General features: G+C 46.5%; 1 protein-coding gene across 4 annotated transcripts; it reads right to left on the reverse strand.

Annotated features, from left to right (window-relative positions):
• Positions 1-3,587: 3,587 nt before the first annotated feature.
• FBXO32 (F-box protein 32) lies at positions 3,588-24,820 on the reverse strand. Of its 4 annotated transcripts, none has more exons than XM_086608812.1 (9): positions 24,624-24,820; positions 21,382-21,494; positions 19,622-19,671; positions 18,856-18,948; positions 11,465-11,558; positions 10,395-10,579; positions 6,622-6,804; positions 5,312-5,455; positions 3,588-4,604 (listed from the first exon to the last, which is right to left on the reverse strand). In XM_086608812.1, exons 1-9 carry the CDS (start codon positions 24,737-24,739, stop codon positions 4,515-4,517), a joined length of 1,068 nt encoding a protein of 355 aa, XP_086464938.1. In that variant the 5' UTR covers positions 24,740-24,820; the 3' UTR covers positions 3,588-4,514. The 4 variants fall into 4 exon arrangements, with proteins under 4 accessions (XP_086464938.1, XP_086464936.1, XP_086464939.1 ...); XM_086608810.1 differs by having other exon boundaries at positions 21,382-21,551; XM_086608813.1 differs by lacking the exons at positions 10,395-10,579; positions 11,465-11,558.
• Between the last annotated feature and the right edge of the window lie 477 nt (positions 24,821-25,297).

Raw genomic sequence — 25,297 nt, forward strand, 5'->3', positions numbered from 1 at the left:
GGGTGCTGGTAGAGATACTCATGCAGTGCAGCAGTCACACTGACAGCTGTCTGGATGGCTGGCCATGTCTTCGGAGCCTTTAACAAGCATTGCTAAAAGCAGTGAGCCAAAAAAAACAGCACAAGCAGAACATGACAGTCCCAAACCTCGTAACAAGGGCTCTTTATCAACCTGATCAACCATCAGCTCCATGGGGTCTATGTTTTTGCAAACAGGCCAGCTAGGAAGAGCAGCATTTTAATTTAAGCTATGTCTTTTGGCAAGGTGCTGATCTATGGGAAGCTGTGCAACAGGTTTGTAAGAACAACCCCAAAGGACAATGCTGGTTTGGTGTACTAAGCAGGAGACAAGCACAAAACGGTACGTCTGATTAATTAGCTACATAACAGAATTTGAAATGTTCCTGCTCTAAATCAAATTTTAGCTACTAAGGGCCAAGGAATTTCCTGGGCAGGAAAAGTTTGTTTAGTACCTGTGTATGTTCTAGAAGGTGATAGCTTCACAAGAGCAAATGAAGTCAAACAGAAATGGGAACACAAACAGTTCAAAACCTGAGGGGGGCAAAAGAAAAATAATAAAAAAGATATTCCCATATACAGAAAGTGGCAGGGTGCAATTAAATGTTTACATACAAAGCAATGTCTTCAGAGTAATACAAGTTTTCCTAATCACTTTACAAAATAGGATCTAGAAACTGCCACAATTAAAAAAAGAAAACCAAACAATATAAGAGGAGGTGCACACGTTTTATGATCAAACTTTACCATACCATAATTAGTAAAAATGGCTTAAGGTATGTACAGCTGAAATTGTGCCTCTTGAAGTGGCTATCACATTAAAACAAGCTCTGAATACCTCCCTCTTCTAGAAAGCTAAAACAAGCATCTCTGGGATCTCTCCCTTCCTAATCCTCCTCCCCTGCATGGATCTGTTTTTCCTCTTTACAGCACCATGTTCCACACTGTTGCACTGGTTAACACATCCTCTGAAGATAATGAGATTTCTCTGGATATGCTGGCAGGAGAAAACCCTGAAGAGAGGAAAAAACTTTCCTTTCCTAGTATAAGAACTGATGCACGCCTAATAGGAATGCATCAACTAACTGGAAGGTGAAATGCCATTTGAAAAAGAACATTCTATTTCCAAAATACAAGTAAAAGCCTGTTTTCTCTTCACAACAGCGTTGCCACAGTTGTCCTAAAATAAAAAGGTCCTTTTTGTGTGAGAGCAGCCTTAGAGCATCCTGCCTGGAAGCCCCTGTTATCACGGCTGCTTTTGTTACTCTGTCGTCCTCAGCCAAGCAGATGCCTTTGCATTGCTGAAATACTGATCACTTTGTTTGTAAGGGGTTAGACTAACGTATTTGGATGCAAGAGCCTTTCATTTTAAATACAAAACAAGAGTATTGGATTCACCACAATATCTCCCAGTACCAGCCACTCGAGAAACAATGAGCCTCCCAGAGAGATCAAGGTCTTATTTGACAGTTGCTGCAGCAGGACAGTAATGACCAAGGCAGTAACTGAATGAGGCTTATTCTGTTTCTTTTTGTTTAGTCTGTTTTGTTCTCCAGTACAGCAGTTGCGTGGTTTTCTGCTGCTTTGGACGCTGACAGCACTATCCCAGGACCCTGCCGGAGCAATACACAAGTGTCTGTATGTATTAACAAATCATCTTCAGCACTTTGACCCTTTCAGATCTACACAGTGCTAAGAAATAAAAAAAAACCACTAATTGAAGCAAGTTTTATAAATAAAAGTCTCAGTTGCACATGGTTAAGTTTGTTGTCAGCATGACTCATGCTCTCTGGGCAGAAGACAGAATAAACTCTTTGCTCAAGACCAGCAAAGGGCTGATAGAGGCAATAGCTAGAGCTGAGACATTCCCAAATCGCAGCTGAACACTGGGATTTTTCTGTCTTGCTGTGCAGGGAATGCACTAGGCCGGATTCAAACCCGAGTTTAAAATTCACCCAGTGTCACAATCTCACAGTGGGTAAGCATCATCTGCTAAACACAGACTCGGACTGGGCTGACCTCCCCCCCCCAGCATTTCATACCAATATACTGTTGCCTCCTCATCACAACAGGTGATGTGGGTGGCAGGGGAGGACTACAACATAAATTAGCCCCAAGTCAGAGCTGGAAACAGAAGATGCCAAGGGACACGGGTCCTCTTCACTGTTAGAAAAAGGAACTACAAGAATCTCCAAACACAGTGGCAATGCTTCACTCACTTCACTTGCAGGTTCCTGTCCATAATGTCTTCATTCACCGAGCCAGATTTCAGCCTCATCTACCTGCTGCCATCAATGCAGGAGTGAAACCAGAAACTGGCCTACATCACTCACAAACATCCCCCCAAACAAGCACAAGTTCTTTTTTTCCAAGGTAACAGCTTTTAAATCACTTTCAGTTGACATGAATACCATCAGCAGGCTTATGCTTTCCACCACAGCCAAACTGATGGATGGGGCATCAACACCAAGATAAAGCTCCCTATCCTGGACTTGTTTTCTCCTGATCTCTGGAGAGTGCCAAGCTCTCAGCCATGGCTAAGGGTGGCACAGGCTCACATTGCTCTGTGGAAGAGCAAAGCTTGGGTTTGCTGTTGGAAGGCAGGAGAAAAGGCAGTTCTTGTCAGCATTTTACTGGTTTTCCTCCCTGCTTCCCCACTCCTCAATCTAGAGGCAGCTTTCTTTCCCTTTTTGCATCTCTTCCAAAGTTATGCAAAGTGATTTAGTTTGCAAAAATGCAAATACTGTCAATTTTTTTAAAAATATAAACAGCTGCAGAAAAGTGTTGAGAGTCAGTTATAAAAATGTAAAAAAAGGAACAGAATATTTAACAATAATTAACTCAAGTAGTTCTTCCTGTATTGTCCTGAGTACTCCTCTTCCTCACAATTCTTTGTACATAGCCACACTCAACCCACTAAATATTTACCCTTCTGAGGCATCCTGCTTACGTCACGCACAGAGAAAGTGCTATCCACTGCAGGTTTTCAAATTGTTACATACGAGTTGGATTCTTCTTGCTCCACTGTAGGGTAAAGTGAAGCGCTGTGTGCAGCGGAGATGGTGAGCCAGATCTTGGCCACGGTGAAGTTAGGAGTTCAGCTACTTACTCCACAGGACTGAAAATTTAGCTCTAGAGTAGTATTAAAAGAGCCCATAAAGGTCAGCACTGGAAGTGGAAAAGACTAGACTGGGTCTTTGCCATGTCTTTGGCACAGAAAAATAACTGAAGATGTCAAGTGCCATGTTGGAAACCCCTTGCTTCCTCCAGTCCTGACCGCTGTTTTCAGGAAAATACTGACCTACTTCTTCATGCTGTCTTGCTCATCACCCTAAACTCCAGTAGTTTGAAATTAAACACAATGGTGTCACTCTTCCAGTGACTAAAAACCGCATCATTTCACTATGTTCAACAGCCCAGTTCTCCCTGTATTTTACCAGCTCAAAGATGACTGAATTGACTTGACAGCAGTGGGAATAGAGAACAGTGTATGTGTCAGAAAACTAGGAAAACATGAGCTTGAAGAAGCAGTTCTAACCTCACCTGGGATTTCAGCCAGTGCAGTTAACCTAATGGAGTCGATATGAATTTACACCGTGAGATTAAATCCAGTCCATTGTTTCTCTATAATAGAACTTCCTCTCTTTTAGATAATCTTCATCCTTGTGGCTTCTCTTTTCCCATTTGCTTAGTCTTTCATAAACCCAACAAATTAAAAGAGGACGGAGTAAAGTCTTAGGTATTTATATGGTGCCTATCATCTAGGCATTCAAGCACTGAGCAGAGCAAGAAAACTAATGTAAAGAGGTAAGCATTAATACAAGATAGATGCTTACTATCACAAACATTTCCCTTTAAATCATTGTACAAAATACAAAAGTTCACATTGTACACTGGATTTTTGTTTGAAAGGTACTCAATCTATTAGAGGTAGAAAGTGGTATGGTGCGATTCTCTTTTGCAAGTAGGCTAGAGTTCTATCCTAAGTATTTTAGAATGTGTCCTTTTTAAAAACATAAAAGTATTATTAAACTTGTCACAGGGATATTTTTCATAAATATTTTTAAAACATCATATTTATAAATATGTATGCTAAATAAAACCAGATGGAGAAACAGTTCAACAGTCCTAGCCTCATATTGCTTTCTCTCTATGAGAAACAAGCCAAAACAGTTCTCAAATGGTTAGGGGCAAATTCATTTTTAACTTCTAAAAACAAAAAATGAAGTTTTTTGCCCTGTATCTTGTACTCTGATCATAAAAAAGGGACTCTGTACAACATGCTGCATTTATAAATGCACCAGTCCTATGGAAGTCTGTATTCCATAAGTGCTGCACGTCAGTGAGCAATTTCACCTTTCATCTCCGAGATCCTCTTGTTCCTTGACTCAGGAGCTTCGAACAAACATGAATATTTACACTATTTACAAACGGAGTGTCCAAGCTCAGTGGCATGAAGTGTCCTGTAAGAATTGCATAAGCTGTGGTGACCCAAGTTCAGAACCTGAACAAGTTGATAAAGTCCTGCGGCGAAAGAGAGGTGGAACAAGTCTCCGGGTTGTTGGCTGTGCAAGGGTGATCAGTACCCTGGGAAAAGAGAAAACAACTCCATTTAGAGAGACTGTGGAAAGGGCGCCAGAGCATCAGCCAACTTAGTGCTGCCCCTCTGCCAGACGTCCCACTTGCAAATAGATAGAGCAGAGCCCAGAATAATATTTCTACTCTCGTCAAAGCAGACAGCTCAGAACTTGGCTTCAGATTTTAGGGGCTACTGGCAAGTCAAGGGAAACAAAACCAGCAGAGACGCAATTCACTCTTTCCCCCTCTTCCAAGGGAAGAGAGGCTAGAGCCTATCATCAGCTACAGGAGTTTAACTCCAGAGACATGCCATGGATATCACCACAGTGGCCAGCAGATTTTTGTCCTGGGCTGTTTTGTAGCCATCAGCTTTTGTTCCAGCTAATCCTGTTGCCAAGACCTCCACCACCATGTAATGGGTAGAAGGAGTTGCTGACAGTGCTAGGATGGTTTACTGCAGGTAGTCCTACAGTAAGTCTATCTCCATCCACTCTGGCCTTGATGGCCACTACTCTGTTCAACATAGAGACAGGATCTCTGACGCACAGATAAGAAAGGCTCTTACTAGTTGAGGGAGGATTAAGACACAGGAAAACACTAGGTTATGCAAATGAACTGAAGCACCCTGAACCAGCTGCAATCAGAGGAAGAACCGAGCGCCCCATAGTGCCCATGGCTCCCGGCCCAGTTGAGTTTGTCCCACCAGCACCTCATACCTTCCAGGAGAGGATGTGGCAGTGCCTGCACAGCTGCAGTGTGTCACCATACTGCTCCTTCCGTGGGTAACACCTTATGAGCTTGAAGTACATCTTTTTCCAATCCAGCTGTCCCTTGTCAGATAAGATCAGCCGTTTGCGAATCTTAAAGAAAAAATTATCAAAACTGTAGCAGGTCAAATAACGTGTTTTTTTTTTCTCTTCAACTCATATTGCTCTCCTCTCCCTTGCATAAGTGTCACCTTTGCCAGTCCCACAACAGTTCCCTTGTAACACCAAGAAAACTCCTGCTCTGAATGTCTAGCTATAACCAGCTTCCTGATGGCAACAGCCTCACCCAATACCATTATTGAGGTCTATCTCCATTTCATGAACATTACTCTATGAAAGCCTGAAGCCCTGGGAGCTATTTCATACTACTTTAGCCACTATTTCTGGCTGGCAGGACAGCAAGTATAATTGCATTAACAATTCCAGAAGTTAAAGTATTTTGCTTTTTCTTTGACTCTGAGTCAGTGATTTGTCACATTAGCTTTGGAGTCACCTGGGTCTTTTAGGGCTCATTAGTTGCACAGACTGGATTTGAATGTACTTGTTAATAGAAGTAACTTCCCCAGAGTCACTTCCAAAGTCAGATCCAGAGTGAGCAAATAAAGCCAAATCAGCAGAGAAAACTGGCACATGGTCCCTAAAGTGCAGAGGTCTAGTATAAACACCCCAGGTATCCACCCATAAACAGAGAAAGGGATTTTTTTGTTTTTAAGTTTAGAAGACCCTAGATGATTACCAGCCTGCAAAAGGCCAAAGATGTTTACCCAGGTACAACATGGGTAGCAGCAGGGCTCCTTTCCCCATACTGTCCCGTCACTCATGGAACAGCTCAGAGGGGATTTCTTGCTCTAAAGGGCAAGAGAGTACGACTCATTGCTCATGGACCACGTCCACAGAGACTCTCTGTGAGAATGTCAGTCCCTGGGTGATTGCTGGAGCTTGCCTACACGTTTTCGCCACACACATGGGGTGAGAAGCAACTGCATGACTTGCAGTTGTTACCACCTGGATTAGGGTTGAAGTAGTTCACTGTATGACTAATTCCTCAGGCTCCTATTTCACGAATCATTGCTGTGGCACGCAAAACCCTCTACATAAATCATCTTCGTGGCCATTCTCATGCCAGCCTGTATTATTGGCTTGCGGCACAGCCCTTAGATCCAAGAGACAGTCAAGTAAGAGTGTCCTACCCATGTGTGTTTGCTTGCTAACGGGTTACAACAAGCAACTAATGGCAGTTTGCATCCCCCTTCTTGTACCTGTCTGTCCGTAAAGTGGTACTGGCAGAGTTTCTTCCACAGCAGCCGGTCTTCACTGAGCACTTGCAGATCGGGAGCCACTTGGCCAAGGCTAACGAGGTCTCTCCCGTCACTCAGTCGCTGCATGATGTTCAATTGTAAACACAACGGCAGGTCTGTCAAAGTGGTTCCTTTAAAGGGAGGCTGGAAGAGACAGACAAAATTGAGCTCACAGGAAGCTGAAAACACAAGCAATTTAGCCTGCAGTAGTTACTGCTTTTTAAGCATTGCTCTTCACATAGCGAATAAGCAGCAGTTCCCTCTTCTCAGTAAGGAGACGTTTTACACAGGGACATTTGACCACCTGCCTCAGAATAGTCTGAGATATCCTGAAGGAAGGGGACATGCATTTGTATTACAGTACTTAGATGCAGAGTTACAGTCCAAGTCTCCTTCTCCTCATCTTGTCCATCCCATGTCCATATTCATGAGACTCTGCTGCCAGAAGCAGCATCACCAGCTTTCACGACAGTAGGTCATCAGCTACAGCATGGTATCAGCTATGAACCATCCAGGTGTCTCCACCACGAGGGATGCTGGCATTGCTTCTGAAGTTCAGCCTCCTGTTACATGCATTGCAAGGAATCTCATGCTCTTCTGATGCGTTTTAGCTTATGTCATCAGAGGATCCTACTGTAACCACAGCAGTGGCTGATGAGTACCCACAGCAGTATTTTTCCCTGCATAGCTTCCCAAGTCACTGCTGGCAAAGCCAACACTTCCTCTGTGAACACTTGAAGAACCTGCCCCTTTCCTATCATCTGCAGCCATGGTTTTCCACGCTGTTCAGCCACACCAAAGCATATCCTAGCTTAAAGAGTCAAAAGCCACCTTCAACCAGCATACACAGGGTCCAGGGCTGTTCTGCAAGTCCGCATAGCAGCACAGCTCCAGCACAAATCAACCATGATGGATGAGCAAGCCCTGCACTCGGGGGAAATCCAAGGCACACATGGGAGCAAGGCATCAGCAAGGACACAACCCGGGCTCTGGCTGCTCCAAAAGCAGCCCCAGCCTTATTAAGGCAAACAGCAGCTTTTAGGATTGGGCCTCAACAAAGAAACAATGTTAGACAGATGTGCCAAGTTTATCATTTACCCTGCACAGAGATGCTGCTATTTTAAGTTGCAGAGTCACAGCACCCGTCTCACAATTGGCAGAGCTATTAACCCATTTCAAACAAGAAGCATGTGGACCACCATCAGCAGGGGCACACTGCATGAGGTCCCATCTCCAGCCATCCCATTGCATGTGAAACTCCATGGGGCACAAGGAGTATGTCTGGACACAAAGAGCTCCCACCTTCCCTTAAGTGCCCCAGTGACCAGCCTGCCTGGACCATGCAGCACTGCCTAGTACCTGCAAGGACCACAGTTTTGGCTATCTCCACCAGCAAGACAAGCCTGAAAACCCCTCCAGGGGTGGACTATCTCTGCTATCTCCAGAGGACATTTCTTCCCATGACAGCTTGCATGCTGAGAGTTAAGCTGTAAGTGCACTGCCTGGTTACATGTAGATGCTTCCTTGGTACAATCCACAAGTCCAGACTCAGCATCCCTACCCACCAGTGCAAACTGAGGTCATATTTTGGGGTATGAAGAATGCACTGGAGCCTTGGATCACCTCCTGTTGATCTCCCTTGCCAGCCTGCCTTTTGCATTCTTCTGCACTCTCTCTACATATAAGCTTTGCTACAGCACAAGAATCAGGACTAAGCTCAGAGGCTCTTGGGTCAAAAAAAACCCCAAAGCTCTTATTTCTGAAGAAATCAGTGTGAGTCAAGCAAATCCTTACAGGTTTTCTGAGTCAGGGCCAAAGACTTATCTGCTGCTACTTTTCCCTCAGTACTCCTTCCCAGGACTTTTCAAACATTACTTTTTTTGGAGAAAGAACACAGATTAGATCAGATCAGTATGCTGTCACTTTCTGGACAGAGCTTTTTTTAAAGCAGCTCTAGCACACAAAATATTTTGCAAGTTATATTTTTTGTTAAAAAAGGTTTAGGTCTTGGCTGTTGCAAGACATTCCACCCCTCCAGAAACACCAGAAGCACTCAGCACGCTGCAAGCTGCAGAGCTGAGCTTGTTCTTCCTTCCTCTAAACTCAGCTGGTTTTATTCTAGCTTGAGCTGAAGTCATCTTCAGTGGTGTCAATTTTTTTTTTTGCAAGCTCAGTATCTATTTTATTTATCTTGGAAAAGTGTTTGTAAACCTACACATAAGTAAGTATACATAAAAGGCAGTTCCACTCACAAGCAGTATTTTGATGCACTTTTGTCTGGATAGGCAGAATTCTTTGAAATGCTTATCTGTGTTTGAGTCCGTAAAGCAGATGGAAGAACCCACATTTAACTACTGAGTTGAGCAGCAGGAGGTAGGTCCTGACATGTGGTGCACTCAGGGCAGCATATGCCCAGGTGGAGCTGACCCAGGCAGCACCCAGGCACAGGGCAGCTCCCTAGCCTGCAGACCTTGGGAGCCACCCAACAGGTAGGCCACTGCTTCCCATGCAAGGCAAAGGAAGCTGCAGCCCATCCTGAGAGCTGGAAACCAGGAGGGACAGCAGAGGTGGGACAGAGACCACCATCAGTTAAAGCACTGCTGCTTTTGCAGCTCTTCAAACTCCATAGAACCTCCCAGAGTTCATAGTCTCCTGTGTTCTGCTGCCTGCATTACTTTTAACTGAAGGACTGGACATTGTTTCCTGGTGTTCCCAGAGAACGCAGTCGTGTAAAATGATGAAAGCAGGTCCTTTGCTTAATCCTTTGCAAATGCCTCTCTGGTTGACCCGTCAGGGAAAAAGACACTTTTAGTATTCCCTTAGGCCATGTCGTGGTCTGCCCAAGTGGGAATTTTCTGCAGTGAACTGGACTGTGAAAGTCCTACAAGGGGCACACCAACACAGAGGTCAGCACTCGGAAAGCTTTAACATTTCTGTGGAGTAAGTATCCATTCTAGGTGGGGGAAAAAAAAAGTCTAGACACAGTCCTGGGCAACTGGTTGTAGGCGTCTCTGCGTGAGCAGCAGGGTTGGACCAGATGACCTCCAGAGGTCCTTTCCAACCTCAATCCTTCTGTGATTCTGTGAAGTGGAGCAAGATCAGATTTGATTCCCATCCAAAGCCAGGTTAGGAATTTATCAGCTAATACATCTTTCCCTTCCCATCCCCACAAACGCTGCTGAAAAACAGATGTTGTGAAAGCAGGACTCGTCTGGCTGGAACGGGCAGCTCCAGACTACTGGAAGAATCATTGATATTTTCAGCCAGGAAGCATGAAGTTATGCAGCTATTTGGAAATTTGCATTTAATTTACAGATTAAACAAATCTAAAACCCTCAACTACCTGATAAACAAGTTTTGAAGGCAATTTCTCATCTTGAGAAAGACCAAGTTGACTTTTCATACTAAGGCCTAATCTCTGAAGACTCTCAAGAGAGGGAGATGGTTTCCTGCCCGGCTCTGTTTGCACAACACTTCATGGCCATTAAGGAGTCAAGCCACAGTCTGTGATCAGTAATAGCAAGCATGATCCTGGGTTGTGTACACTGAGTTTGAATTAAGGAACACAAGTAATGTTAGGAATGCATCCAGTTATTTTGGCCACTCCAGGTGCTTCCCCAGCACTCTGTGCTTGCACTGGGAGCACAGTGAGATGCAGTCAACCAAATGAGAGCTGCTACATGAGGTTTAATAAAACAGCCACTTCATTTTTAGCTCTCAGGATTTGTGCTTACCCTGGTGATCTGAATGTTGTTCAGTTGCTGCTGCCAGTGGAGAATACTCTCCATCCTGTGCACCCACATGTTGATGTTTCCAACCAGGACAGACTTGCCAACTCGTTGAACCAACGTGCAAAGGGATGTGTAGAGGGTCTGCAGCAATTCCCGTATTAGCCTGATGTTCTGCTGATCTTCGAGGACTTTGGAGGAACAGAAAAGGTTAAAAACGGGAACTGTCCAAATCCTTTTTTGAATCTACGTTTCTCAGGCAAGTCAAGTTACCTGCTATATCCTCACAGGCCAAGAGAGCCAACCTGCACTTTTCTTTTCAGAGGAAAGCACTTAAACATTAGCCAGGTACAGCAGGTTAGACAGCAGATAGAAAGAGATCCTCCCAGGATAAGCAGATGAGATATCTGCCCTTTCTGCAGCACTTCCCATTGCCAGCCACTAGCAACTAGCCAGCTACCCACTCCGATACATGCAAAATGTTATCTACGTGCACCTCTTCATCCACCCCAGCTGAAGTGCAGGGAGACAGCTCAGGATCTCCTTTCTCATTATCTATACACACACTGACAGGGGCACTCTCAATTCCCAGACTTCAGAGGTAAAGCATCAGGGAGGGAAGTGGCACATCTCAACCACAACTCAGCCCCCTCAGCAGGTGAAGACAACCTTCGAGCTTTCCTTTCCTCTGGAGCAGTGGGAGCACTTGATAAAGCAAACCAGCAACAAGGCAGCAGCAGAGACTGCAGATGTGCCAGGCTGGGGGCAGGAGCAGCCATCTCTTCTGCAGTCAGAAATAGGACTCAGTAGGATGCAGAAGGGGTGGTAGCAAGGAAACTTGGAGAAGGAGGGATCACCTCTCAGATACCTACCAGAATACAGACATTTCTTCCCACTTTCCCCCTACACTGTCCTTCACCAAGGGAAAGGAAAGTGGAACCATGCTACAGAAATAAGCACTGGTGCCCCTTTTCACCGGTCTTCCATTGCCTGACTATTAGAGGATGTGGTTCACACCAAGCACGCCAGATTAAATCAGACTCCTCCTCCTCACCCTCACTGTTTCCATTTCTTACCTTTCTGCACCACTTTTTCCAAAATGTTCATGTAGTTTTTCTGGGCAATGCCACTCAGTGACGTCAGCTGAGACTTTGCTATCAGCTCCAACAGCTGTGGATAAAAATAGAAGTTGCAAGCCTTAGAGCACAGAGATACCTTTCTAATCTTGACTCCTAGTCACATGACACAGCAAAACAGTCCAGAGACTTGTTTGCTGCTCGAAAATAAAAGGGAGACAGAACAACAGAGCAAACTAATGCAAAGGGGGAGGAGAGCAGAGGCCAAATAATTAAACCCACATTGAAAGAGGTGGGGGATGGGGGGGAGAAGAGGCATTCTAATGATCTTCAGGAGGAAAAAAACCCCTTGATTTCATGGTTCAGAGACGCAGAGAAACCACAGAGCAGTGCTCAGACTGACAGCCTCTATTCACACCGAGGGAACAACGCACAGCCGACATCACCGTCCTTCACTGGGGCATAAACAAGCAGTGTCATAAGGGAACACGAGCAAATGCCTGTTTGGATGAGGATATTATTGACGGGGCATTAATGAGAATCAGACTCCACAATTTACGTCAAACTCCTGGGTTGCATGGGTTTTGTCAGAGTGCTGTCACCACAACAGAAAGGTTAAGTACTATATTGAAAACAAACCCTCCCCCCCCAACCTCTGTTCCCCCAAGGTTTCCTTCTCTCTGTTCAGCTCTCACAGCTGCAGCACCTCCAAACCAACCTCTCCCTGTTTGTCCTGTTCACTTAACTTCCCCTAATGAAAATCCCGCTTTTACTTTTGATTAGGATTTGCTTCCCATCACCAATCTCCTGACTCACATACAAGCCCAATGCTGAATTTGGGCTACAGTTGCTAAAGGAAGGATTTCCCACAGGGAAGATGCCCTCTCCTCCCCGGCTCTCTACCACCATAAGAACAGCTGTGGAAGTTTCCTGTGGATCATGCTCTGCAGAACATGTGGCCTGTGATCTTCCAAGCCTTCCTCCCTTCCCCCAGCATTATATAAATACACAGACTGTCCACGTGTCAGTCCATTTGTTTTGGATGTACATAGCCTTCTGTTTTAATTTAGAAAGGAAGGGAAAAACCTTTTATGCTACAAATCAATCAACATGTTACCGCATGACTAGCTTATTAATCCGTTATCATCTGCAGCTACGGTATCCTGTTGCTGGCACCGCAGAGAGCTTGGAGAAGGTGCAACTACTTGTGTCAAGTAACTAAGATGGCTTTTGACAAGACTTGATAAGTCATGAGCTGAACTGCTTGCCCTGCTATGACTGGAATGTATCCAAAAAGTCACCGGCAGCTTGCCAGGAAGCGGGGAGCTCAGGGAGAGGCGTTACTGCACTCGTTCGCCTGCTCCGCTCCTCTCCGGTGCTGGCATGTGACTGTCAGGTCAGAGCAGTAAAGTTGCCTAAAGCAACCGATCTCTTCTTCCGTTTAATTTCCAGGCCAACACCATCATCAGGTGGCTTTGAGTTTACATTCTATTAATATCTTGCACCTCGCATGACTGAAAGAAAACAAGATGAAAAAAGACCTGCACTAACTCCTGTGAAGGGCAGGCTGCCTGTTTTCTTGGCTGATTTGGGGGAAACAAGAGATGCAGGAGAGTTGGGTAATATTTGGTGCACAGGCATCAGGGGATCTTCTTGGTACATCAGCTAAACTGAGACCACAATGGCTAGATACTCTTAAAAACAAGGCAGTTTGCAAGATGTTTCAGAAGACAAGGACTTTTCATTTTTTGAAATATTGGAGGAATCAGTAGGAAAAAAAAAATCAGTATCCCCAGGTAGTCTTTAATAGTCTGTTTATGCTGAACTATTCAGCCTTCAGACCTTTGATTATAGCGATCGAATTGCCAGACTCCATCTGTACATTAGCCACACATGCACCTCAATCAGCTCTTCCACACATGAACAACTGTTGTCTCCAGATTGCACCATTCTGGAACTGGCACAGAGACAGCTTCCTCCAGGCTGGGCGTTTGCAATGTTGTTCCCATTACTGAAAACGCCAAAATTCACCCAGTGATAAGCATCATGTAATGCAGTACCATAAGAGCTAGACACCAAGCCTGTTCTTTAAGAGGAACAAGGATAAAAATCTCAGTTTCTTGAAGAATGCTAAATTGGTACAAAATTAACTTAGCCAAAGGAACAGATTTGAATTTGCCTTGTCTGTGTTTACCAAGGTTCAATTTGTGTTCAGTGAACCAGCTCAGATATCATGTGTCACCTCCCTTCCCCTGCAGCAATAAACACAGGATGAAATTCCATATGAAAACTATGTTGTGAACACTTCTAGGACTACTCTGCTCCCCAGGGACCACTGGCTAAAATGACTGGCTAGCCCTCCAAACCAAAAGACATTTTTTTCTTCTTCTATGCTCATATAATACACAGAAACCAGCTAAGCAATACCATTCCTCCATGCCCCACATGCTCCAGTGTATTGAAGGTATTTTAGTGTTGGCACAGACCCAGCAGAGTAGGGTCTCTGTTAATGGACTGACAAATTGGGGTCTACAACATTATAAAAAAATAAATCAATGTTGCCACTTGCGTAATACAGAGTAAAAGTAGACCGATGGATTCAGATTAATGCTGAGTAGGGTAGAAGGCTGGAGAGCTGCAAGCGTGTGTTATGATGCAGTTGCATTAAGTCCAGCCCACGCACAACTGAGAGGGACAGATGGTAGGAGACAGTGTGCGGGGAAAGGTTAAGAGCAATTTTAAAAGGTCTGCTTTTCAAAAACACTAAGTGATTGCATTCCAGCCGATTTTAACTGGAGCTAGGAAGTCTGCATCACCTCCAGAAAACAGGGCATTAGATCCCAACTCACTCTTTCAGCTCCTCAGAAGTTGAAAAAGGTGACCTGGTAGCTTCCCCAGAAAATCCTTCCTAGTGCCTTGCCCCTATTTTGTTTGCTCTCAGGGGTCTGCAAGAGCCACAGAAAAAAGGCAAGAGATGCAGTGGGCTATTCCAGGGCCTCTCCAAAGCTGGCAGGAGGCAGTGTCTTCCACAGCAGGGCCATAACCTGCTCTCTTGCCCACAAACGCGATGGAGATCCTGCTCAAACCTCACTAGCAGTCAGTCTAAAGCAGTTGGTGCAATGAGCTTCTTTGCTCTGAGAGCAGAGCAAGTCCTCCTCCCATAAGCACAAGGAAAAAAGCCAACAAAACAGTGCCATGTGGCAGGGAACAAGGGCCCCTGTTTCAGGGCCACGAAATCATGCTGCCCTGCACCCGTGACCACTGTGCACAGCATTGCTTAGACCTGCTACAGCCACATGGCACTTCTGCCACTGTCTTGGCTCAACTCCGGGGTGTGCGGGCAATCCATATCCCAAATAACCCACAGCTAGGGGCTTACAGCACACGGAGCCAACAAGTCCTCAGCAGGCCTGCTGCACCGAGCAGGAAGGTATAGCCATACCTCAAAAAGGGAAATGCTTTGTAAAGATTGAAATCACAAGTCTCAAACTACTTAAGTGTAAATCCCCCTTTGAACACCCCAAACCAGCTACAGGGACGTTGGTCTGCACCTTGCGGGGATCTTCAACTCCTCTTGATTGGGGATACGGCTCCTCACATCCAGACTGGTTAGAGAAACATATTGCAATGAAAAATTTCTCCTCCAGCTCCCCTTTGCTCTCACAGCCCTTCACTTTCTGTAGCTGAAATGTCACGTTGGCTTTCAGCTGGGAGGTAGAGCAAGAGCAAGGCAAGTTATAATGATTTACAGCACAGGTGCTGACAGATCTCCAGGAGACAGCACCGAGCCGATATTCTTTCAGTACAGCATAAATCCAGGACTCTCAGGGCTAAAAGCTATAAAAACTTAAGAAACAAATTTAAGAGACTACTTTAGCAGGCTGCACACTATGTAGATCATGTTGTTCCAGAAGAGCTGTGCCCACGTAGCTTAACCTGACCTAAGCTTTTATGATCAGAAACCACTTTCCCTTGAGACATTACTACACAACCATCATATGACAAATCTTTCAGAAGGAAGCAGCCTGCAAAATCTCACCATCATCTGAACAGAGCGTTCCCTGAGGAGAACCAACAACTCCTGGGCTGCAGGCACTTTTGTCTCTGCTCATATTACTTATGCTTACAGAACACTTCCAGCCTTTCCATTAAGTGTGTAAGACCACAGAAACCAGGACTGCTTCAAGACCAAGAACAGTTTTGGTCCTCTGGGTCCATCACACAATTCCTTACTAGCTCTAAAAAGGGAACATGGTCCTGTAACATGTAGACAGATGCTATAGTTTAAAAGATCAGCAAGGACCAAGTCATGGCACCAATACCTATACTTAGCACTTCCAGTGCCATATCAGCAGACTGTCAAGACAAGATTGATGTTGGAGGAAAATTTCTTCCGCTTCAGTGACATGAACTCACTGGCTAAAGCCGATGGTATTTGCCTATGAAAAATACCTGCCAAGCTTCTTCCAGCTCACACCACCACGTCACATCAGTCACCATTAGGAACTCCAAGAACTTAGTGCGAGTATATCTTAGGAAGTATATATATACACTTAGTGCGAGTATATCTTAGAAAGCAGACACTTCTGTACAACAAAAAATCAGCACTGAAAACACTTAAGTTCAGAGTCATTCAGAAAGGAACACTCTGAGAAAGGCAAGTTGATGTTCAGCCTGAAAGCCCATTTTGCCATCAGCAGTGATGTCACAGATTTCTCTATAGGACAAGTTTGGGTGTAGCCAGCAGAATCCCCAGCCTGCAGCTACTTCTTTCCTTTCTTCCCCTACAGACATCCTCATGTTCTCCCCCAGTCTTCAACTCTAAACTTCCCTCCTTGGAAAGCATTTGTTTTATGAACTAAGTAGTGTGACATTAATCAGATACCCTGAGCAATGGGTGGAACTAGAGAGAACAAGGAGAGGATAGGAAAGGAAAAATGTTTTGCCTGCCAATGTTCAAGGCATTTTCCATGTGACAGATTGCTCATCTGTGTGCTCTAGGAGGCCTGCGATTTGCAAAGGACCATAAACAAGATCCACATCTAGGCAGAGCTTTTCATGAGTAAATCTGGCACATAAGGCATTTTATGAGCTACTATCCACCAGAGACTTGGCCGATATAAGCCTTTCATTTTAAGAAGTCAGTTTTATATTTGATCCATAGTACCAGGTTTAATATCTTCTTTAATCTGCCAAACCACAAGTCAGCCTCAATTAGAAAGCTTCATACTTCTCAGCAGTGCCGTAACCTTAAAAGTACCGGGGGGAAAACTACTCTTAAGAGCTCAGAAGAGAGGTAATTTGTTGAAACAAGGACACATGCCGACTTCCATACGCAACACCGCTGTTTTGGATACCTGGCAGATCTGGGATGCATTTATTTATGAAGTCCTCATGGGAAAAAGGAGGAAGAAGGTCAGCCTGAGCCTCCCCACTAGACCACACCAACTTCACTGAAATTTGAGTTTGCTCTTCAAACAATTTAATGAGACTTCTGCTCGATCCTTGCAGTCCCATGCAAGACACCCATCGCATTGGGCTGAGCCACAGCAGCCCATCACATGGCACAGCATGACCTGAGGCCATGCTTAGTAGAGGTCTTTGGAGTTCTTCATTGTCATAAGACAGAAAGTCTGCCAAAGGGATCTCTGGAGCATCAAATACAAGTTTTATTTTCTTCCTTTGTATTTGACTAAAGCGTTATAGCCTTGGCATGAACTGTTCCTTCCACAATAATTCCCCTGAAGATGGCATGGCTGCGTGTATATGTATCCAGTATCAGAAAACACCAAGTACCTCAGCACTGGTGATCACCACCTCTGCACAAGCAGGAAAACAAGTTGTCTTGGGACCAGCAAAGCTAGGACAGCCTGAGTTTCCATGGAATTGTATCCCACTTCGCCCCTCCCAGCATTCCCACTCCCTGCTACCACTCCTCCAGTGGGACATCCAAGTGATCACCAGTGCCCTTCCTGCACAGCATGTAGGTAATCACCCCCAATGCCCGTACCCTTCCCAAGGTGACAGGTTTTCACAGGCTCCTTGTCACCTAGAAAACAGGTGAAACAAACCAAGGCGAACTTGCTCAGATCATTTCTTCCTTAGAAACTTTTCATGACATTTGACTCAGCAAAGGGAAAGCAATACCAATGCTGCTTGGTCCAGAACCTAAAACCTGAACAGCTGATGCCTCACCAGTGATCAACTGCTGATGAAGTGTGAAAAGGAGCTGTTTATAAGCAGCCTCAAGTTAATAACAGATTTTTTTTAAAGCTTATTGAATTCTAAACCTCGATAAACATTCTGAAGTTCAAGATCAATTTGCAGATCACATGCACATAAACATACAGCCCTCAGGACAGCAGCTCCCCCAACCGCTACCACCTGCCTTGGCCACCTCAAGCCAAAAGAGAAGCCTGGATCTGTTATGCAAAGCCAGAGCATAGAGAACCTGGGGCTGATGGCTCCTTCCTACCAATTAATCGTGTCAGGACTAATCAAATGCTTAACCCACTAAAACTGCTGCCAGTCACACAGGATTAAAAGCAACCATGATCCTTAACAGAGAAGTTAAGATCAATGCCTCCAAGAGGTTCAGCCCATCCTCTCATTCCCAAAATGCTCAGCTCCTCAGAATCTCTCCTGTATCACTTTGAAGGAGACAAAGCTCCACAGCCCTCATGGAGCTGGAGCCTCCTGTGCAAAGAGGACCCCACTGTTCTATGGCCTTTGCAGAGAATCATAGAATGGTTAGGGTTGGAAGGGACCTCAAAGATCATCTAGCTCCAACTCTCCTGCCACGGGCAGGGAAATTCTCCACTACACCAGGTAACCCAAAACCTCATCCAACTTGGCCTTGAACACTTCCAGGGATGGGGCACCTACAACTTCTCTGGGTAACCTGTTCCAGTGCCTCACCACCCTCTGAGTGAAAAATTTCTTCCTTATATCTAATCTAAATCTACCCTCTTTCAGTTTAAAGCCATTGCCCCTTGTTCTATCTCCTTCTCCTATCAGAGAGCCCATGCTGCTTTTGGGGCTACAGGAATCACATTTAGAAGTTGAACTGAGAACTCAGGAGTTAGAAGCTACGTTTTCTGGCTTTCAGAAGTGAACTTCACAACTGAAAAGTAGTAGGAATGATAGGCTAAGGACAGCCCATCTTCTATATTACCACCACCTCCCTCCCTCTACATTTTAACAAATTGAAGAGGATGTTTTTGGCATCTATCCACGCATTTTGCATCAATTACTTCATGCAGCAAAGCCCAACACCCCCACTTGCGTGCTTGGACCTCTCATCTTTACCAGTGCTTCCCATCACCCAGCTGCTGCTTATTTCAGACCCTCCACCACCATCACAGCAAAACAAACCCTGGCTTTTCACTCACCCTCACGACATAGTTGAATCGCCTGGAGTCCAGGATAGCACTGGAAAAGTCAAGTCGGTTGAAGGCTTCTCCCAAGGTACAGTAACCATGGCGCTGAGAAGAAAAAACAGTCTGCGTCATGTTTTGGCAGACATGAGTCCAGACAGCACCAGAAAGACATGACCCAGGGCAACTTGATTTAGCAAGCTAATGGGTGCAAACCATGGGATCAGCTCATGGTGAGAGGAGGCAGGCCTGTCTCCTGCAGAGCCATGCTGATTGACATCAGGAGTGGGCATGGCCCAATGTAGATTACAGTAGTTTCCCAAAAATGACCCGAGCTCTGCTCATGACCCATGAATTTACGGGTGAGAATGAGCCACATATTCCCAGGGTTCAATATATAGCACGAGTTGAGAGCCGTCTTGTACGGCTGCTTCTCTCTCCGAGTGCAAGCGAGCCGTTGTGACGAATTCCAATGATTTTCCATGTTAGGGCTGTACTGGGTGAAAGCCAGGAACAGTATTATGGCTTGGTCTGCAAATGGCTGTGTTGTTTTTTTTTTAACTGAGGAAAGCAAACAAGTCGTATTTTAAACACATGCACAGCCTTGTACAGCAAGCCTTGGCTCCCTGATTGGGGCTTAAAATCATTACTGAAATTCCAACCACAAGCCAGATCTTCCACTTATCTTTTAAGAGCTTCTGCTGATTTATATCAGCACAGGATCTTCCACCACTTGAGAAAACAGTAGAAAAGGGAACAAAGAACCTACAGAGGCACTCACCTCTTTTGTGCTCCCCTTGTGAACATAGATCCACTTCTCTTGGTGGAAATCTGTTTGGACAAAGACATTTTGCTCAGTTAATCTTCCACCTCAGAGGGATAGATCTGTTCTGCTCACAACACTTACTGCCCTTTTACGGCAAAGGAAGGTTATTTTGTGATTACACCACCACACTTGAAACCAAAGCTAGCGACTTGCTAAGCTGCTCTGTTTCCATATTGCTTCATTTGATACTGCGGCCCTGAGCCTTGGAAAGGGCTTCTGTTTCAGTGACGCAGCTCAAGACTGTAAATGTTTAATCTGCCAGCCTCAGATATAGCATAGTATCTCCTCTTCTTTGGTCCCAGACAGTGAGTGTGGCTGACAGCCAGGTTTTGTTGTTATTGATTTTATTAACTATTCATTACCTTGGTTACAGGCTTGGGATTGAATGTCAAATTTGAAGTTAAGCAAAAATGTCATGAGATGCCAGGCATGTGGGAGCAAGCTCTTAGCAGTGAGGTCAGGCTCAGAGGAGCATGCTTGTGCTTGCAGCTAACTTGCTAAAAAAGAAAAACCTATTTGGGACCAAAATTTTCCTATTTCTAATTACCCCTCCCTTCCCTCAGAAATGGGAGCTGTCCCATCCACTCCCCAAATAGCTTCCCTGTACCCACCACATGCTGCTAACTCAGTTTGCAAGAGTCCTTACTGTAATAGCAGTTACACTGCTCAACCCTTGTCCCACCCCATTCTCACATGCGCTTCTGACCATTCTTCCTCCTCACACTGGCAATTCAACAGCTAGTGTGAGTAAGAAAAATTCTTCTCTCCATCCTGCTAGACTCCTTTGCTTAAAGGAAATATTATGCTCCTGGAGTCTTTTTCCACCGCAGGATGCAGCAAGGTACTCCTGCCTGGTCCTGTGAGCCTAAGGACAAACCCAGTCTTAGTTACAGGCATGCAGACACAGCATCAGGCCCTTTTAAATAGTAGGTCACAGCAGAATCCAGCCAAAAACTGTCATGGTAACATTTGTTTGTTCAGAGAACCAAACACACAGAGGGGCCAGATTTTGGCATCAGTTTGAAATCCTGGGGGATGCACAATGAGCTAATAGTAGTGTGGGAATTGTAACTCATTTCCTCTGTGTATGTTTACATTTGTAGCCTTCACATCTAATTCCCATACCTATCTTGCCATCAGACCAACATAGACCTTGCTGTCCCTGGCAGGCTCCCCTGAGTCCTCCCACGGTGTGCCATCTGAGACCCCAGCTCCTTGCTGTGCGTAGAGCAAGATTTCAAACCTTGCATTGTTTTCACGGAGCTGAAATCTTATTTCATTTTTCTTGCACTCCACACACAGAGATAGGATCAAAGCTCACATTCAGGCTCGTAGCCTCCAGTAATGTAGATTAGTACTCAACATGCATATGGAAGGAAGAATAAATTTAGCCTGTTGTGCAGAAGGAAGTCTACAGGGGGAAAAAACCTGGAACTGGTTCATTTGAATGTACCATAGGAAAAAATTACCCTTCTGACAAACACAAATGACAAAAATTTGAACACAAGCACAACTCCTCAGAGCAGGGATTACTAATGGGGGCATAAATCTTCATATTAAACTGTATCCAAGTTCTCTTAGGTCAAACATGGGCGCAAAGCCCTCTGAGACACTCTGGAAGACTCTTCATGCACTGCACAAAAAACAGATATGAAGCATTTTCCATTCTCCTGCAGCAGCTTTTATTGTAAAAAAAGGCCAAATGGACATCTTACATTGAGTCTTGGCTTTGTTATTCAGCAGGTCTTTTTTTCTCTTCTTGGCAGCAACATCATAGTTCAGACTGTTGAAGAGATTCTCTTTGTTGTGATCATCTTTTTTACAAAAGCTGTGAATGACAAAGCAAGGATTCTGTTTATTTCTGCAGTCTGCTGAACACTGTTTCCTGCAAGGAGAGAAAATACACAGGTTTTCATTGTGAGCTCCAAAGCTGCCTCCTTGCAGGCTGCTCTCGAGTCTGCAGGCAGTTTTTGCATCCAGTAATAGTATTTTTAAATGAGCCTCTGGTGCTTCATTTCTGTACTAGTTAAGGCAGGAGCAGGTAACACAGACTGCACAGTTAGCACTGGGACACTGCTGGGCAGTGTTCTTATCCTCCCTTTAACCTGTTTCCATCTAAGTAACATCATATCCTCCTACTGTACATGGTAGATTGCTCTAAGCCTGTCAGACTTCTATGGAAGGACGTATTTAGACATCTCTGAGGACATATACATGCACTCAAAATATTTATTAACAAAAGAGTCCCTACAAAACATTCTTTCAAGCTTACAGGAAAAGCTCAGCTGAGGGTCAGACTTGGCTGGTGGTTTTCCAAATCCCACATAGTAGTGACTGTACAAATTAACAGCTAGGATCTCTCATCCAAGAGTGCCCATCTTCTGCTTTTGCTGAAGCTATGCTGTAAGTATAATATTAGTGAAGGGAGCTATAACCCCTTATTTTCTTTGAGGGCAATGAAAGACTATAGAGGCTGTGCATCAACATCTCCACATTCTGCAGACCTGCAAATCAGTAGATTCAAGCAGCAATGTAAAACTGAGAAGTCCCTGGGCAGCCACAGCACAGATCCCTGGGGTAGCAGGGGAAGGCAGCACCCACCAGGAGCTCTCAGCAAGGCTGCCCTGCACACAGCATGCTGCCCAGAGCTGTGGGGACACCTGGAAGGTACTGGGAAGAAGACAGGCAATGTATCCAGGAGAACAAAAGAGGGCCACTCCCACAGCTCTAGCAGCTCACAAGGGATGGGAAATGGCTGTCTGCAGGTCTAAATTCAAAGAAGGGTCCCAGGCACCTCGCTGCACATCTCAGCTGCTGTGTCAGTGCTGGTCTGGGTCACCCCCAGAGCTCTGGCAGGTGCTGAAGCATGCTGCTGCTCACAGTGCTGGGCAAGCTTCCTCTGCAACAGCCACAAGGACCCTTACGCAGCCAGGCTGATTCCTCCACAGACCTTGTGTTTACACTGTTTAGCCTCAAAAAAAAGAATGCAAACAACATACCAACTCACACCTCCACCAGCTATTCTGCACAGGCTTCTGCAGAGGAATGAAACCTGTGGGATGAGGCTCCTTGTTTCCCCTCACTGATAACCAGGATCACCAGCCCAGGCCCACAGCCAGGACAGGAAGGTCGTCTGGCTGTCAGCACCACCACACCACCAGCACGCACAGAAGTCATGTGACCAATTCAGTTTCAGCCCCATGAAGGACCTGAACCTCCTCTAACAGGGTCCAGACGCATGTTCTGATTTGGCATCTGTGCACAGCCCTAGAAGTGGAGGAAATCTCCCCCAGCTTCACAACACCATGAGCCTCAGCTCCTCTTTCCTGCTCTACATCCCCCCTCACCAGGCATCACAGGTGCAGGGAAGGCACCACTCCTGCAGGCTCCACCACAACACTGTGGAGGGGAATAGCAGCAGCAGCAACACAGGTGGACAATATTCACAGCTACAACAGCTCAGGGAACCAGACACTTCTACCTACTGGAGCTGGCTCAGAAGAACCTAAACCCAAGAGCAGAACATCTTAGCTGTGTATTTCCCCCATCCATGTGGCTTTCTGCGGGGGGGGAGGGGGAGAACCAAAACCTGAGAACAGAGTACAGGAGTAAGGAAGAAGCAGTTTTGAGATATTCAAGCTCATTTTATCAGAGTTGCACAAAATCAGTAACAGGCCAGGTTAACATGCCCCACGCAGTGGCAGAACCCAAGACCAAGAGCACAAGACAGATCTGCTTTAAATCTTACATGTCAACAGCACACCCTTGACTGTCGACTTCCTACTGAATGACTCTGTAATCTGAAACTTTCGTAACACCAGCAATGGATGAATTCCAGTATGGGAGGCAGATTATTCCCCTGTTTATATACTGCCAGGTTTCCACACACTTCTCCAAGGCATCTCAACAGGCTGAACAGTTGAACAGCAGGACCTGGCAGTGCAAGGACCTGTCTGGGGCCAGTATGTCACCTTCTCACTTTTTGATAGGAAAAGGGATATATAAACCAGTGCCAAATACTGTAGCATTCCCAATGCAGTTGCTACCCTCAGCCAGATGTTCTTCTACCTATTTACAGATCAGATGCTTTGGATTCTAAACTTGATTTTTATTTACAGCTTGCATAAAAATGCAAGAGAGACCTGCTACATAAACCTCCTCACACAATAACATCTCAGCAGCAGTTCACAGTAAATCCCTGTTTACTCCAAGTCCCTTTGTAATGGACATTCCTGACCCAGCCCTCAGCCCAGCCCCAACAAACCCAAACCTGACTGCACACAGCTGAAAGCAAGACACAGTTCTGCAAGAAAAGTTTGGTTTTGACAGGAGCGATCTGGCCAGAGACCATTACACCCACGCTGCTGCAAAAGCTTCCTGCTCTGCAGAGCTTCACCATCTTGGGGGTTTGTGGATATTTTGCAGCCAGATTAGTCAAGCAGCACGTCAGGTACATTACTCATGGCCCGGGGAAGATTTATGGCTTCAGACACATCATCCTTCTCCAGCCCGAGGAACAGTCGTTTTGACAGTGGGGGACATCTCCAGGGCCCCCAGCAATGATCCCCGAGGGCGCATCGCCGGGGCAGCGGCTGTTTTCGCTTTTTCCTCGCTTTTCCACCCCATCCCACAGCCGTAGAGATGGCTCGGCCGCCTGAGGAGGGGCCAGCCGCCCCAAGACCCCACCGGGGCTGAGGAAGACCCGGTTTGGGCTTACGGCAGGCGCGGGGGAAGCCGCCGAGCCCTTCCGTCCGCAAGCCCGGCCGCCTCAGCGACGCCGAGGCCCGAGGACAGCGGCTCCCGGAGCTCGGCAGCCCCTCCGCCTGCGGCTCAGGCCGCCCCCATCCATCTTATCGCTGCTTAACCCCCCCAGGCCCCCGGCAGCGCGTGACCGCACCGCGGCGCCCCCTGGCGGCGCCGCTGGGCGGGGCACGGCTGGAGCGGCGGGCGGCGGTACCTGCTGATATCGCCGACATAGCCGCCGCTCTTCTCGTCGAGGAAGCGCGTCCAGCCGTCGGCTGTCTTCACCCAGCTCTGCCCGGGGGAGCGCCAGTCCTGCCCCAGGAACGGCATGGCGGCGGCGCGGCACGGGAACCAAAACCGGGAGCAGCTGCAGCGGGATCCAGGCCAGGAGCGGAGCAAGTCACGGCTACGCGGTGGGTGCCGCGGCGGCGGGGCTACAGGCGCCGCGCCGCTCCGCCCTATTTATGCGGCGGCGAGGTGGCGTGTTGCCGGAAGCGCGGGGCTGGCCCCGCCCCCGCCCCGCCGCACGTGGCGGTGTTTATGGGCACCGCCCCCGCCCTCCGCCACCGGCCCGGGACGGGGCGGGGCCGGGCTGCGGGGGGCGGGGACGGAGGCGGGGCGGGGCCTGGGTTGGTCTGCGGGGGCGGGGCCTGGCTGCGGGAGGCGGGGCAGGAGGCGGGGAGAGGGCGGGGCCGGGCTGCGGGGCGGGGCAGGAGGCGGGGAGGGGGCGGGGCCTGGCTGCGGGGGGCGGGGCCGGGGATGTTTGTGTCAACCGCATTAAAACCCGCGCTTGCGCTGTGTGCGTGTGCTCGTCTGCGTATACGCACGCAAGTAGCGCACTTATATACTTGTAGTGAAGTTATATACTGTGCATAAAAGCATTTGTAT

The sequence above is a fragment of the Tauraco erythrolophus genome, chromosome 3 (assembly GCF_009769465.1).
Source record: "Tauraco erythrolophus isolate bTauEry1 chromosome 3, bTauEry1.pri, whole genome shotgun sequence".
Taxonomy (NCBI): Eukaryota; Metazoa; Chordata; class Aves; order Musophagiformes; family Musophagidae; genus Tauraco; species Tauraco erythrolophus.

Coding starts and splice junctions, on each gene's coding strand:
- FBXO32 (XM_086608810.1), bottom strand. CDS start 24,739: ATGCCGTTCCTGGGGCAGGACTGGCGCTCCCCCGGGCAGAGCTGGGTG. Junction 18,949..19,621: donor ACAAGGGGAGCACAAAAGAG/GTGAGTGCCTCT, acceptor TTTTCTTCTCAG/CGCCATGGTTACTGTACCTT. Junction 11,559..18,855: donor GATTCAACTATGTCGTGAGG/GTGAGTGAAAAG, acceptor TTTTATCCACAG/CTGTTGGAGCTGATAGCAAA.